Here is a 13,442-nt window from a genome sequence, read left to right as displayed (position 1 = left end):
TCGGATCCATTGGTATGGAGAAATGCAATTTGTCCCCCAGGAGGGCAAAGAGGGAAGACAACAACCCCCTAGAGGCGGAGCATGACCACAGGCCGTGAAGAAGATCCGTTCTGTGGGCTCCGCATTTTGGACAATCCTCCATGCGCTCCAGATGGTCTGGGGTGCGGGGGAAAGAGAAACCATAAGTCGCGTGGTGCATAATCCTGTACTTGGTCTCCCTCCATTGCTCATTAACCACCGCCTTACAAACCTTCGCCCATCCCTCCAAGACCGGCAAAGTCAGATCGTCCTTCTGTAGTTTACCCTCCCAGTATCGAAAGAGTGAATCCGCAACGGCACTCTCCCCCCTTCTATTCAAATACCGGTATAGTCCAGCCAGGGAGTGTGAGCTTGCCTCAGGGGAAATATATGAGTCAAAAGAATTAGACGCGTATTCTTTAGAGAGGCCCGTGAGTCTACCCCCTAGGAAAGACATCACCTGACGAAAAGGAAGGTAATGTTCCGGTCCCAAGGAATAGACTGAGGAAAATTCCCCAAAGGAGAGGTAACGTGGCTCCGTCGAACACAACAAGTGCCCAGCTGTAAGTATCCCCGCCGCTCTCAATGCCCGAAACATGCTATTGTCCCTCCCTAGGGGAAACTCCAATAACGACCACAGCGGCATGTGTTTGCTAAGTAGAAAGGGAAGGTGTCTAAGAGATCTGCCCCTCTTCCAAGCAGCAACTGTATCCCTAACTATACAAGAGTCCCGTAAAGGCCTAGGTATGGACCCATATCTTGTGTGAAGTAGGCCAGAGAGCGACCATGGGTGGGCTAGTTCTGATTCCAGGACCGTGTTCAAGAAAGCCTCTCCTCCCCGCACCCAGTCAATGCAGTGGCGGAATAGACACGCCAAGTTGTAATGATGTACGTCAGGGAAGTTCAGACCACCCTTGCATTCCGGGAGCATCAGCTTTTTTAATGCAATGCATGGCCTTTTATTGCCCCATAGAAATTTTGTGAAGGATGAGTTGAGCAGAGAAACATCCAACAGCATGGGAATTGTTTGGAGAGGATAGAGCAATTTGGAAAAGCTAAGCATCTTCAATAAGTGAGTGCGAGCTAACAAGGATAAGGGGAGTGATATCCATCTGCGCAACTCAGCCAGGATTTTCCTAATGAGAGGTGGATAATTCAGAGAATATAAGGACCTCGGGTGTCTACCTATTAATATGCCCAAATATTTTATAGGAGGACCGAGATATCTGGACCGGAGATTAGAGGCTATCGTTGGTAAGCCTACCCGGACATGATGCCAGAACAAGCAGCCAGCTCTTGTCCACATTCACCCTGTATCCCAATATGTGGCCAAAATCGTTCAGGAGCGAGAAAATCCGTTCCACGTCCCGGGTAGGATCAGCAAGGAAGACCAGCAAATCATCCAGGAATAGCGCGTGGGACAATACCCCTCTCCCTATCTTCAATCCTTCAAAATCCCCGCCCCCAGCTAACACCCTAGACAGGGGCTCTATAGCGAAGTTAAAGAGCAACGGAGAAAGGTGACAGCCTTGTCTGGTGCCCTTCCCGGGTTTGAAAGGGGCAGAGAGGAACCCCGGGGTAGATACCCTGGCCAGCGGATTGGTATATAAGGATTGGAGGCAAGTGAGAAACGGACCCTGAAAACCCATCTTCCCTAACACCTTCCACATCCATCCCCAGCGCACATGGTCAAAAGCTTTTTCAGCATCAAGGGACAATAGAGCTGGATGCAGATTTGGTCGCATTTGAAGCTCGTCAAGTACCGTGAGGACTTTCCGAACATTCGCCACCGCTGATCTCCCCTTGATGAAACCCACCTGGTGGGGGGGGGGTGATAAGTCTAGGCAATAGAGAAGCTAACCTATCAGACAGAATTTTGGACATTAGCTTCAGGTCCACATTAATCAGCGAGATAGGGCGGTAACCATCAGGAGAGAGAGGATCTTTTCCCCGTTTGGGCAGGAGTTTGATACGTGCTGTGTTCATGGGTGATGGAATAGAAGCCCCCTGCAGGTAAGAGTGAAACAAAGAAAGCAAGACCGGGGAAACCTGAGATTTGAGAATTTTATAAAAGCTCCCAGAAAACCCAACGGGTCCCAGGGCCTTGTTAGGGTCAAGTGATTTAATCGCACCTTCAAGTTCTTCAAGATATGGGGGCATTCAAAGCGTCCCTCTCCTCGGTAGTAAGAGAAGGGAGATTCGCCGACGCCAGCCAATCTCTGGTAGAAGAAGTCGAAGGCGGGGAATCCGTATAGATGGAGTGAAAATGAGCGTGCAAGATGTCATTGATTTTCCTAGGGTCCCTCTGTAATACTCCAGCCTCATCTCTCAACAACGGGATAGTAGCCAGGGGGGACGCGCCTTTGGCAAATCTTGCCAAGAGACGACCAGATTTGCCGCCGTGTCTAAACAGAGTGGCCTCAAATTGCGTTCGCTTGAGGTTATCCCGTCGTTCCACACATGCCTCAAAGTCGGCTTTTGCCAACAGCCAAGCCGACTTGGTGGACTCATTTGGGGAAGTCAGGAAGCCGCGCGTAGTGTCTGGCCTAATACAGTCATTTGTCACAGGAGTCGTTTCTTTAAAGAAGAGGTGTATCCCATAATACGTCCCCGTAACACCACTTTAGCTGTATCCCAGTAGAACTGTGAGTCCTGACTATGCGCCCCATTCGTCGCCACATACTCCAACCACCACCCCTGAAGTAAGGTATGGAAGTGTTCATCACGTGCTAACCCAATCGGGAATCTCCATAAAATGTCAGAGCCCCGTGGCGCAGTATCAGTCACCTGTAGTACTACAGGAGAATGATCAGATATAACTAGGTCCTCTATGGCCACACGCCGCACTCTCGATAGCAAGTCCACCAAGACGCGTGGTCAAGACGCGACCAAGAGTTATGGGCGTGGGAAAAGTGGCTATAGTCTCTCGCCTCAGGGTGCAGCGTGCGCCAAGTGTCCGTCAACCCCGTCCGGTCCGCCCACTGAGACAGTAACAAATCATACGATCTGACCTGGACAGAACGAGAACCCTCCCGTCTCCTATCCTCCTCTGGGCACATTACCGCATTAAAGTCGCCCCCCACTATAAGCTGACCCCCAGAGCCCACCATCCCCTGCCCTGCTAGATCCTCAAAATACGACCCATCGTCTCCATTAGGCCCATTAGGCATTGATAATAGTAAGCTCCCCAGATGCAGTAGTAATCCGCACCTTGCACCACCGCCCCTCCGAATCCCTCTCTACCCCTTCCAAATTAAAAGTGAATGACTTATGAAAAAGAATTAAGACACCCGCTTTGAGACACACTGCCGGGGACCCCTCCACCCGTCCCACCCACCATTTACGTAGCCTAAAAAAATCCGCCTCCTCCAAGTGCGTCTCCTGCAATAGGGCCACATCAGGAGCAAAACTTTTAAGGTGACGCAAAACCAGGCTGCGCTTGTTCGGGGACCTGAGTCCCTTAAAATTCCAAGTGACAACTTTCATGGTATAATAAAAGAAACAGTGGTAGTAGGCAAAGTATCAGACATACATGTATATGGTACCTGTGAATGGCAGGGCAGAAAAGGCACAAGAAAAACACGGCATAGAGATAATAGGCAGCTGAGAACAAAACACACAAAACCTCCCAACGTTCCCCTCCACACAAATGTGACCCTCCAAATGTAACAAAATATGATCCTAAGGGTGGACCCCCTCCACCCGGATCCCCTAGTAGTATGGACTTCTGTGAGTCCCATGATCAAGGAGCACACCTTGCCCCAAAGCAGGCTAAACCCCCACCCAACATAATCCCTATTAATGAAGAACAGGACCCCAAGCAGCTCAGGGCAAAAACAAATACACACTGTAGGAGTAATTCCCCTCCCCCGTCCTCCCAGGATTCCTCATTGCAAGGACGCCATATGGATCCAGGCCCCCGTATCCTACGGCCAGGTACAGCTAACAAAAGCGCTATAGCAATAATAAGAAGGGAAAGTGCACCAGGTATCCTTAACTACCCCCAGGGTTTTTTTTTTTTTTTAAAGTATTCCCCCCTAGCCTACTATCCCCCCCTACCTCCACCCACCCACTGAAACCCCCCCGCCCCCCAATTACTATCCTATACCCCAAACCCCCCCTAACTCCCCATCTCAAAGCAATGCCTGCCACCCCCTCCCCCCAACAGAAATGTAACAGTACCCCAGGGAAATCTTACACCCACGTAAAGATAGTAAGTAACCAGAACCCCGGAGGCCTAGTGTCCCCATTACAGAAACACTCTATAGAACCTGGTGCACGTAATGTCATCGGCCAGAGAAGCGATGGGACGGCATAAGCTTCATCAATTCCATATCATCCGACACCAATAAAAGTCCCAAAGCAGCTCAAGTCGGGGCGAAAGGTAGAAGATCCCGAGCAGGTGAGCGCCGTCCTCCAGCCAATGTCTCCGCTGTAGGTACAGAAGAAGGAAATCCTCTCCGGGGTGAGTCTCTCTGTTGTGGGCCCAAAGCAGAGCCCAGGTTCCCAGGCCAACCCGCAGAGGCCGCGTAGGACGCCATATATTCAGCCACCGCCTCCTTCGCTCTATCTGGTGACTGGTACGTGGCCATGGAACCATCCGGGTAGAAGATGCACAACGTTGCAGGATATAACAGCGCAAAGCGAATACCCTTCTCATGTAAGGACGAGCATAAAGGAGAGAAGAGTTGTCACCTCTGCCGAGAAATCGCCAAATAGCAGTAAGCGGTGTCCTTCAAAACAACAGCTCCTCTCTCTTTCTCCGGGGGCCCGCAACAGCGCCACTTTATCAGTAAAATCCAGATATTTAACAATCACTTGCCGGGGTCTGGTGCGATGTTCCAGTCCTAATTGTAAGGAATTGTTATCAGGGGCAGAGCGCAGGTCCGGCCCCACTCTGTGCTCTCTCGACTTTGCACGGGCGTGGTAAACCCAGCGCTTTAAGCAGTTGTACCTCACAGACATGGAGAAGGTCTTTGCTAGGGATGGCCTCCGGTAGACCCACGATCCGCAGGTTGTTCCGTCGGGACCCGTTTTCCAGGTCCTCGACTTTTTCCCAAAGACGCCTGCAATCCACCTCCAGCGAGGTAATTTTAGAAGCAGAAGTCTCTGAGGTGTCTTCGGTTCGGCTCACCCTAGTCTCCAGCTCCATCAGCCGGGTTCCATGCGCTGCTGAAGTCTGTTAAAGCTGGTGTAATGAGGCCTGCATAGTCGCTGCCACCGCCTCCTGGACCTGAGGGACCACCACTTTAGCAACTGCCACCGCTAATTTCACATAGTCTATGCCCGTCACCTCCATGGGTTCCGAACCCGTTACAGAGCCCTGGTCAGAAGGGGAGGGTGAGGTATCTCTCAAAGCTGCATGGGGCTGAGAGTGCACCATGTTGGATTTATTGCCGCGCGCTTCTCTTGTGTGATCGCCGGCCCGTTCTCAGCAGGTAATGTTCCTTACGAGGTTCCCCCCGATACACGGCAGGTGTCGGGGTACTTCCAAGCACTAATGCGGGTATTTGGGGCCGATACACGGTCTGCGGGTGAGGAGCTCAGCCAGTGTGCGACCTCACTCCACGGAAGTATATATATATATATATATATATATATATATATATATATATATATATATATATATATATATATATATATATATATATATATATTTTTTTTTTTTTTTTATCAACTGGTGCCAAAAAGTTAAACAGATTTGTAAATGACTTCTATTAAAAAAAAAAAAATCTTAATCCTTCCAGTACTTATTAGCTACTGAATACTACAGAGGAAATTATTTTCTTTTTGGAACACAGAGCTCTCTGCTGACATCATGAACACAGTGCTCTCTGCTGACATCTCTGACCATTTTAGGAACTGTCCAGAGCAGCATATGTTTACTATGGGGATTTTCTCCTACTCTAGACAGTTCCTAAAATGGACAGAGATGTCAGCAGAGAGCACTGTGCTCATGATGTCAGCAGAGAGCTCTGTGTTCCAAAAGAACAGAATTTCCTCTGTAGTATTCCTTAGCTAATAAGTACTGGAAGGATTAAGGATTAAGATTTTTTAATAGAAGTAATTTACAAAACTGTTTAACTTTCTGGCACCTGTAAAAAAAAAAAAAAAAAAAAAAAAAAAAGTTTTTTACCGGAATACCCCTCTAACATCTTGATGTAGCTATGACAACCGGATAGAAAACCTCCATTCTTTACACTGAAGGCTGTATGCGAGTCTTTTTTCTTTTTTTTTTTAAATGAACTGGTGCCAGAAAGTTAAACGGATTTGTAAATTACTTCTATTTAAAAATCTCAATCCTTTCAGTACTTATTAGCAGCTGTATGCTACAGAGGAAATTCTTTTTCTTTTTTAATTTCTTTTTTGTCTTGTCCACGGTGCTCTCTGCTGACACCTGTTGTCAGTGTCAGGAACTGTCCAGAGCCGCATAGGTTTGCTATGGGGATTTTCTCCTGCTCCGGACAATTCCTGATACGGGCATCAGGTGTCAGCAGAGAGCACTGTGGACAAGACAAAAAATTCAAAACGAAAAGTACTTCTTCTGTAGCATACAGCTGCTAATAAGTACTGGAAGGGTAAAGATTTTTTTTTTATGGAAGCAATTTACAAATCTGTTTAACTTTTTGGCACCAGTTGATAAAAAAAAAAAAAAAAATAATAATAATTTCCACCAGAGTACCCCTTTAAGCATGAACCCCGTGTTAATGTTAGGAGACGCCATGTTACCTCTTACAGCCGGGATTTATAATAGATTCCCCGGGGAGCCTCTTCTTCACCTGTGCCGAAGACCCCCCATTACCTCGCCTTCGAGCGGAAACATCTGGTAACACAAAGAATATCACTAAATCTCCTTGCGTCGCCATTCTCCGTCAGAAAAACCTGATCATCATCAATATTACCGCCATTACAGCTCCTCCATCTTTCCTAGACTCCTGAATGGCAAGACCGTCTACCTACCGTCATATGTCAGCAGGAAACTGATCACAGATAATCTGCTCTGCCTTAGAAGTCTAGAAAAGCTGAATGAAGCGATGATGGCGGCCATCTTGGTTATTTATTTTTTACACTAACCTGGAATAAGGAGCATCTGGTTCTTTTGCGATTGCTTAACAGGACTGAGGGATGTAGCGGAGATTCCCTCTTTGTCTATGAAAAAAAAAAGAAAGATGCTTTAGTGTTAATCAATGGCAAAGCCTTCACACCAGCGATATCCAGAGCTACATTCACAATTCTGCTTAAAGGGGTACTCCGGTGGAAAACAATTAAAAATCAACTGGTGCCAGAAAGTTATACAGATTTGTAAATTACTTCAATGTAAAAATCTTAACCCTTCTAGTACTTAGCTGCTGTATGCTCCACAAGAAGTTGTGTAGTTCTTTCCAGTCTGATCACAGTGCTCTCTGCTGACACCTCAGTCCATATTAGGAACTGTCCAGAGTAGGAGAAAATCCCCATAGCAAACCTCTCCTGCTCTGGACAGTTCCTGACAAAGACAGAGGTGGCAGCAGAGAGCACTGTGGTCAGACTGGAAAAAAATACAAAACTTCATGTGGAGCATACAGAAGCTGATAAGTACTGGAAGGATTAAGATTTTTACATAGAAGTCATTTACAAATCTGTATAACTTTCTGGCACCAATTGATAGGAAACAAAAAAAAATTAAATTTCCCCTAGAGTACCCCTAAGCAGAGATCCTCTGGAGCAGTGGTCTCCAAACTGTGGTCTACCAGTTGTTGCAAAACTACCACTCCCAGCATGCAACTTGTGTGGCTTTACTTTAACTTTATTTTTTTCACATTGCACTTCCAAGGTGCAGTTTGTGTGTTTTTTTTTTTTATTTTATTTTTTTTAACTTGTTGGTGACCAAGGGTGTACAGGTACGCCCTGGTCCCATTACCAGGGTTTAAACACTTCAAACCACATGGTCCCAACTGATATCAGCAGCCAGGACCCAGGGTTAATGCTGGGCACCACCGATCTTCCGATGCCCTGAATTAACCCCTTTTTCCCTAATAAAAGTTTGAAATAAAATAAAAAAAAATCATATGTGGTACCCCTGCATGTGTAAGTGTCCGAACTATTAAAACATAAGGGTAGCTAAACCGTACGTTCAATGGCGTACACGTAAAGAAAAATACCAAAGTCCAAAATTGTGCATTTTTGATCACTTCATATACCATAAAAAAATTAAAAAAATAATAATAATAAAAAGCGATCAAAAAGTCCCATCAAGACAAAAATTGTACCAATTTTTAAGTAGTAAAATAAAACCTACATAAATTGGGTATTCTTGTAACCGCATGGACCTACCGAATACAGATAAGGTGTCATTTTTACCGACTAGTGCACTGTGTAGAAACCGAAGCCCCCAAAAGTTACAAAATGGTGATTTTTTTTTTTATTTCACCCCACAACCAAGTTACAGATTTTGTTATAAAATAAGTGATGTCATTGCAAAGTACAATTGTTGACACAAAAAAACAATCCCTTATATGGGTCTGTAGGTGCAAAATTGAAATCGTTCTCATTTTTAGAAGGTGAGGAGGAAAAAACAAAAAAGTAAAAAAATAAATAAAAATAAAAAAAGAGGTACAAAAAAATTGTCCCAGTCCTTAAGGCCAAAATGGGCTTGGTCCCCAAGGGGTTAAGTGGGTTTAATTATTTTTATTTTTTTAGGCCTTGCATATTTTCAAATAAATTTGGCGCACGTTTAGCTCTGGTTGCACCACATCACAGGTATATGGCCCCCTACATCTTCTTGCACACACACCAAGAAAGGATTCTCTATGAGACCGAACCAGCAGGGGGCAGCACTCTCCAGCTTGGCTGCAAAAAAGAAACCAGCAGAACTGTGAGTGCAGCTCAGGATGTAACTGGAGATTAGGCGTGATTAGGTGATAAAATGCAAGATACAAAGTTAATCCACAGTATAGATGTATTTATCATTCCTCTGGGGCAGCGTCTCCCAACCAGTGTGCCTCCAGCAGTGGCAAAACTACAACTCCCAGCATGCCCGGACAGCCGAAGGCTGTCCGGGCATGCTGGGAGTTGTTGTTTTGCAACTCTGGAAAAACCCTGGTTGGGAAACACTGCTTTTATAGGGATACTTGCTGGTGACACCGTAGCATAAATAGTGACTGTACCTTTAAGAAGCACCTCTAAACTTGTCACACGATCGGACAAATCGAACAAAACCTCCTGCACCTGCGCTCGCGCCTCGGACACCGGAAGCTTCAAGAGATCCAGCGAGACCTTCTTAGAATCCACCTGGAAGGACATGCTCGCGATGCTGCCCTGCATTTCCAGACCCGGGGAGCTGTTTTGGAACTTCTCCCTGTTGTGGGACACAGTGCCAAAAAAAAAGCTCCAAAACAGGATATACCATAGGGGGTGCAGTGGTAGCAGTCACACCCGGGCCCCAATTCTCATAACAGCGACGGGTGATAAGAACTTACCGTAATTTGTCTACAAGTTCATGTGACGTCACATTACGAACCGCATCCTAAAAACAAATAATACACACATGAAGTATCTGATAAAAGTCAAGGCGTCATGATGTCACTGTAAAAGGGTAAACCTCACCCGTTTACTCTTAAAGGAGTAGTCCAGTGGTGAACAACTTATCCCCTATCCTAAGAATAGGGGATAAGTTTGAGATCGCGGGGGTCCGACCTCTGGGGCCCCCTGCGATCTCCTATACGGAGCCCCGACAGCCCGCGGGAAGGGGGCGTGTCGACCTCTGCACGAAGCGGCAGCCGACACGCCCTCTCAATAAAACTCTATGGCAGAGCCGAAGCGCTGCCTTGGGCAATCTCTGGCTCTGCCATAGAGATGTATTGAGGGGGCGTGTCGGCCGCCGCTTCGTGCGCGGGTCGACACCCGCTATCTGGCCGGAGAGCCTGGCCCCCGTACAGAGAGATCGCAGGGGGCCCCAGCGGTCGGACCCCCCGCGATCTCAAACTTCTCCCTTATCCTTAGGATAGGGGATAAGTTTTTCACCACTGGACTACCCCTTTAATATCAATGATTATAGACAAGCAATTTTTACGTTACTGGGCTCTCCGTTAGTCCTGTTGTATGGAATTCAATGTACTGATATAAGCGTGCAACATTATTTTCTTGCCACTAGATGGCACTGTTGTAGCACAGATGGAGAAAAGGTTATATAGGGAGGTGAATGCAGGAAGTGAGTTAATACGGGGCTGAGACCACATGGCAGGCAGTGATCCCCTGTGCTGAGGAGACTTGGTGCTCAAAGAGATTACCTAACAAAGGGAGATCTCTAGGGAGGACTACTGTGAGCAAAGCAGCAGCAGCAGCAGCAAAGAGAGGTTATGATGATAGGATTGTATATTTTAGGGGTGAGATGACTTTTGCAACCCTTAAAAATAACAGTGGGTTTTCCAGGAAATATTATATAATATATCTCAACTGGCTTCAAAAAGTTAAACAGATTTGTAAATGACTTCCATCACAAAATCTTAATCCTTCCAATAATTATCAGCTGCTGAAATTGAGTTGTTCTTTTCTGTCTGACAACAGTGCTCTCTGCTGACATCTCTGCTTGTCTCAGGAACTGCACAGAGTAGAAGAGGTTTGCTATGGGGATTATTTGCTTCTACTCTGGACATTTCCCGAGACAGGTGTCATCAGAGAGGCGCACTTAGACGGAAAACAACAACTCAACTTCAGCAGCTCATAAGTACTGAAAGGATTAAGATTTTTTTTTTTTAATAGAAGCAATTTACAAATCTGTTTAACTTTCTGGAGCCAGTTGATATATATAAAAAAGTTTTTTGCCTGGAATACCCCTTTAAGCTCTTGTACCACTCAGTGGTAGTAACTGTTAAGCTTGCTGTGCCTCCACATGAGCAAACATAAAGGATTCTCTTTTCCCTCAAATAATGTCTGATCGTTTCAACAAGCTGCTGCCCCCATTATAATGATGTCACCCGTGTCACAGCCTTACCCATTCCTCCAGGGCCTCCTCTATGGGGTCCGTCCTCCACACTTCATTGCCATTAGTCACACTAAACGGAGATGAGAAGGGAAAAAGGTTTGTAGATATCCAATGTGGCTGTGTGTATATATTGGGCAGACATTGGATGGTGTCAAGTAGAGATGAGCGAACTTACAGTAAATTTGATTCGTCACGAACTTCTCGGCTCAGCAGTTGATGACTTATCCTGCATAAATTAGTTCAGCTTTCCGACGCTCCGGTGGGCTGGAAAAGGTGGATTCAGTCCTAGGAAAGAGTCTCCTAGGACTGTATCCACCTTTTCCAGCCCACGGAAGCACCTGAAAGCTGAACTCATTTATGCAGGAAAAGTCATCAACTGCCGAGCCGAGAAGTTCGTGACGAATCGAATTTACTGTTAGTTCGCTCATCTCTAGTGTCAAGAAATAAACTATACCACGTAATGCCTCATGATCAGCGCCATATTATATTCTGTATAGGACACACTAGATATCATAGCAAAACTACAATTCCCAGCATGCCCGGACAGCCGTTGGCTGTCCGGGCATGCTGGGAGTTGTAGTTTTGCTACAGCTGGAGAGCCACAGGTTGGACAGTGCAGAGATTTTTCATTTTACTGTTGCCCTCAAATAAGGGGTATCCCCAACTTTCGGAATTTATTTAATTTTTTTTTCCTCCACAGAAACAGCACTAGAATTGAGGTGAATAGGAAGTTTATGGGTTTTAATCACCGCCCCCCCCCCCCACACCCCTATTGATTTAATTGGAACAAAAGAAAAAAAAAGAAAAAAAAAAAAAAGTGGGTTTGCATGACTTGCGCCACATTTTTTGATGGGTTTTAGAGACTTTTTTTTTTATTTTATTTTATTTAATTTTTTTTTATCTGCTTCTTAGTAATAAGAATAATTATTACATTTATATTTAGATCTATAAAAAATATTATAATTTTCAAAATATTAATTTTTATATCAATCAATTAATATAAAATTAAGAAACAATGATAACAAATATATTCTTATATATGTATATATTATTTATCAATCATTAATTGTATTCATAATATTTTTAATATTAATTGATTTCTATCATTAATATATAACCATTTAAATATAAATATTTAATATAATCATTATTATTCAAAGCGAAGGCCTAAGCTTAGGTTTATTCTGCGCTTGCACTTTCTGTCATAGGTATCCGCTAGCAACCAGCCGAGAACGCGATGCCGACATATACTGTTGCGGAGAATAGCGGATGCCATTTATTTCAATGACCTGAAAGAAGTCGCCTAGAACGCGCTACATTTTGGCCATATACGTCATTTTAAGCAGACTGGAGAACGCAGCAGCTGGAGGCACCCTGCATGGGAAACACTTCTTTGAAGAGCCACAAGGCTGTCCGGCCATGCTGGGAGTTGTAGTTTTGCAAACAGCTGGAGGCACCTTTCTTGGGGAAACCTGCCCTAGAGGTTGCAGAACTACAATTCCCAGCATGCCCTGTCAGCTTTGTGGTACTCCAGAGCAGTGTTTTTCCAAGCAGGGTGCCTCCAGCCAAAGACTGTCTGGGCATGCTGGGAGTTGTAGTTTTGCAACCTTCGGAGCAGTGTTTCCCTAAGAAGGGTGCCTCCAGCGGTTGTACAACTACAACTCCCAGCATGCCCAGACAGTCTTTGGCTGGAGGCACCCTGCTTGGAAAACACTGCTCTGGAGTACCACAAAGCTATCGGGGCATGCTGGGAATTGTAGTTCTGCAACATCTAGGGCAGGGTTTTCCCCAAGAAGGGTACCTCCAGCTGTTGCGAAACTACAACTCCCAGCATGCCCAGACAGTCTTTGGCTGGAGGAACCCTGCTTGGAAAACACTTCTCTGGAATACCACATAGCTGTCAGGGCATGCTGGGAATTGTAGTTCTGCAACATCTAGAGCAGGGTTTCCCTAAGAAAGGTGCCTCCAGCTGCTGTGAAACTACAACTCCCAGCATGCCCGGACAGCCAAAGGCTGTCCGGGCATGCTGGGAGTTGTAGTTTCGCAGTAGCTGCAGTGCCACAGATTGAGGCATTATATAGATGTCACATGACAGGCACCCCATCAATGTAATTATTTTCAGTAATTTTAGGGAGACCCCTCGAAGATGTATATACCCTATTGTATAGGTGCCAGGATTGTACCCATTGTAACATATTTGTACTATTTTTTTTTTTTTGCAGATTAATCCGGCATGGCCTTGGGACAGCAATGGTTAACCGTCTCCATACCCCCCATGCAGCTAACAGACAATACAACATGGCCGCCCCCATGTTCCCTTTCCTGAGGTAACTCACTGTATCCTGATGTTGTTGCCAGGCTGGATCCTGTACAGGCACAGGTAGCGCTGACCGCCATGGCTGATGGGGCACAGGGGGCACCAGGGCTCAGCCGCCATTGTTGTGAGGTAAAGGTTCAGTTC

General features: G+C 45.8%; 2 protein-coding genes across 9 annotated transcripts in view; one reads left to right on the top strand and one right to left on the bottom strand.

Annotated features, from left to right (window-relative positions):
• The window catches only part of PAXX (PAXX non-homologous end joining factor), a 26,420-nt gene extending 12,978 nt beyond the window's left edge, over positions 1 to 13,442 (bottom strand). For 3 of the 4 annotated variants that reach the window (XR_008847614.1, XM_056538194.1, XM_056538195.1), the window contains exons 1-6: positions 13,318 to 13,442; positions 10,991 to 11,051; positions 9,477 to 9,523; positions 9,165 to 9,355; positions 7,093 to 7,167; positions 6,748 to 6,841 (exon numbers count right to left, since the gene is read on the bottom strand). Coding sequence is in view for 3 of the 4 variants with exons in the window: in XM_056538194.1 (XP_056394169.1) it covers positions 6,748 to 6,841; positions 7,093 to 7,167; positions 9,165 to 9,355; positions 9,477 to 9,523; positions 10,991 to 11,051; positions 13,318 to 13,418 (569 nt within the window). In the remaining variant the exon portion in view is untranslated. The remainder of the gene's footprint in view (positions 1 to 6,747; positions 6,842 to 7,092; positions 7,168 to 9,164; positions 9,356 to 9,476; positions 9,524 to 10,990; positions 11,052 to 13,317) is intronic. The other variant, XM_056538196.1, reaches the window with a different exon arrangement.
• Positions 13,199 to 13,442, top strand: part of LOC130290486 (uncharacterized) — a 39,251-nt gene continuing 39,007 nt past the window's right edge. Inside the window, exon 1 of one of the 5 annotated variants that reach the window (XM_056538186.1) lies at positions 13,199 to 13,308. The gene's annotated coding sequence lies outside the window, so the exon portion shown is untranslated. The other 4 variants (XM_056538183.1, XM_056538185.1, XM_056538184.1 and 1 more) reach the window with 4 other exon arrangements.

This window comes from Hyla sarda, chromosome 9 (assembly GCF_029499605.1).
Source record: "Hyla sarda isolate aHylSar1 chromosome 9, aHylSar1.hap1, whole genome shotgun sequence".
Classification (NCBI taxonomy): Eukaryota; Metazoa; Chordata; class Amphibia; order Anura; family Hylidae; genus Hyla; species Hyla sarda.
This window is presented reverse-complemented; position numbering and strand designations above follow the sequence as displayed.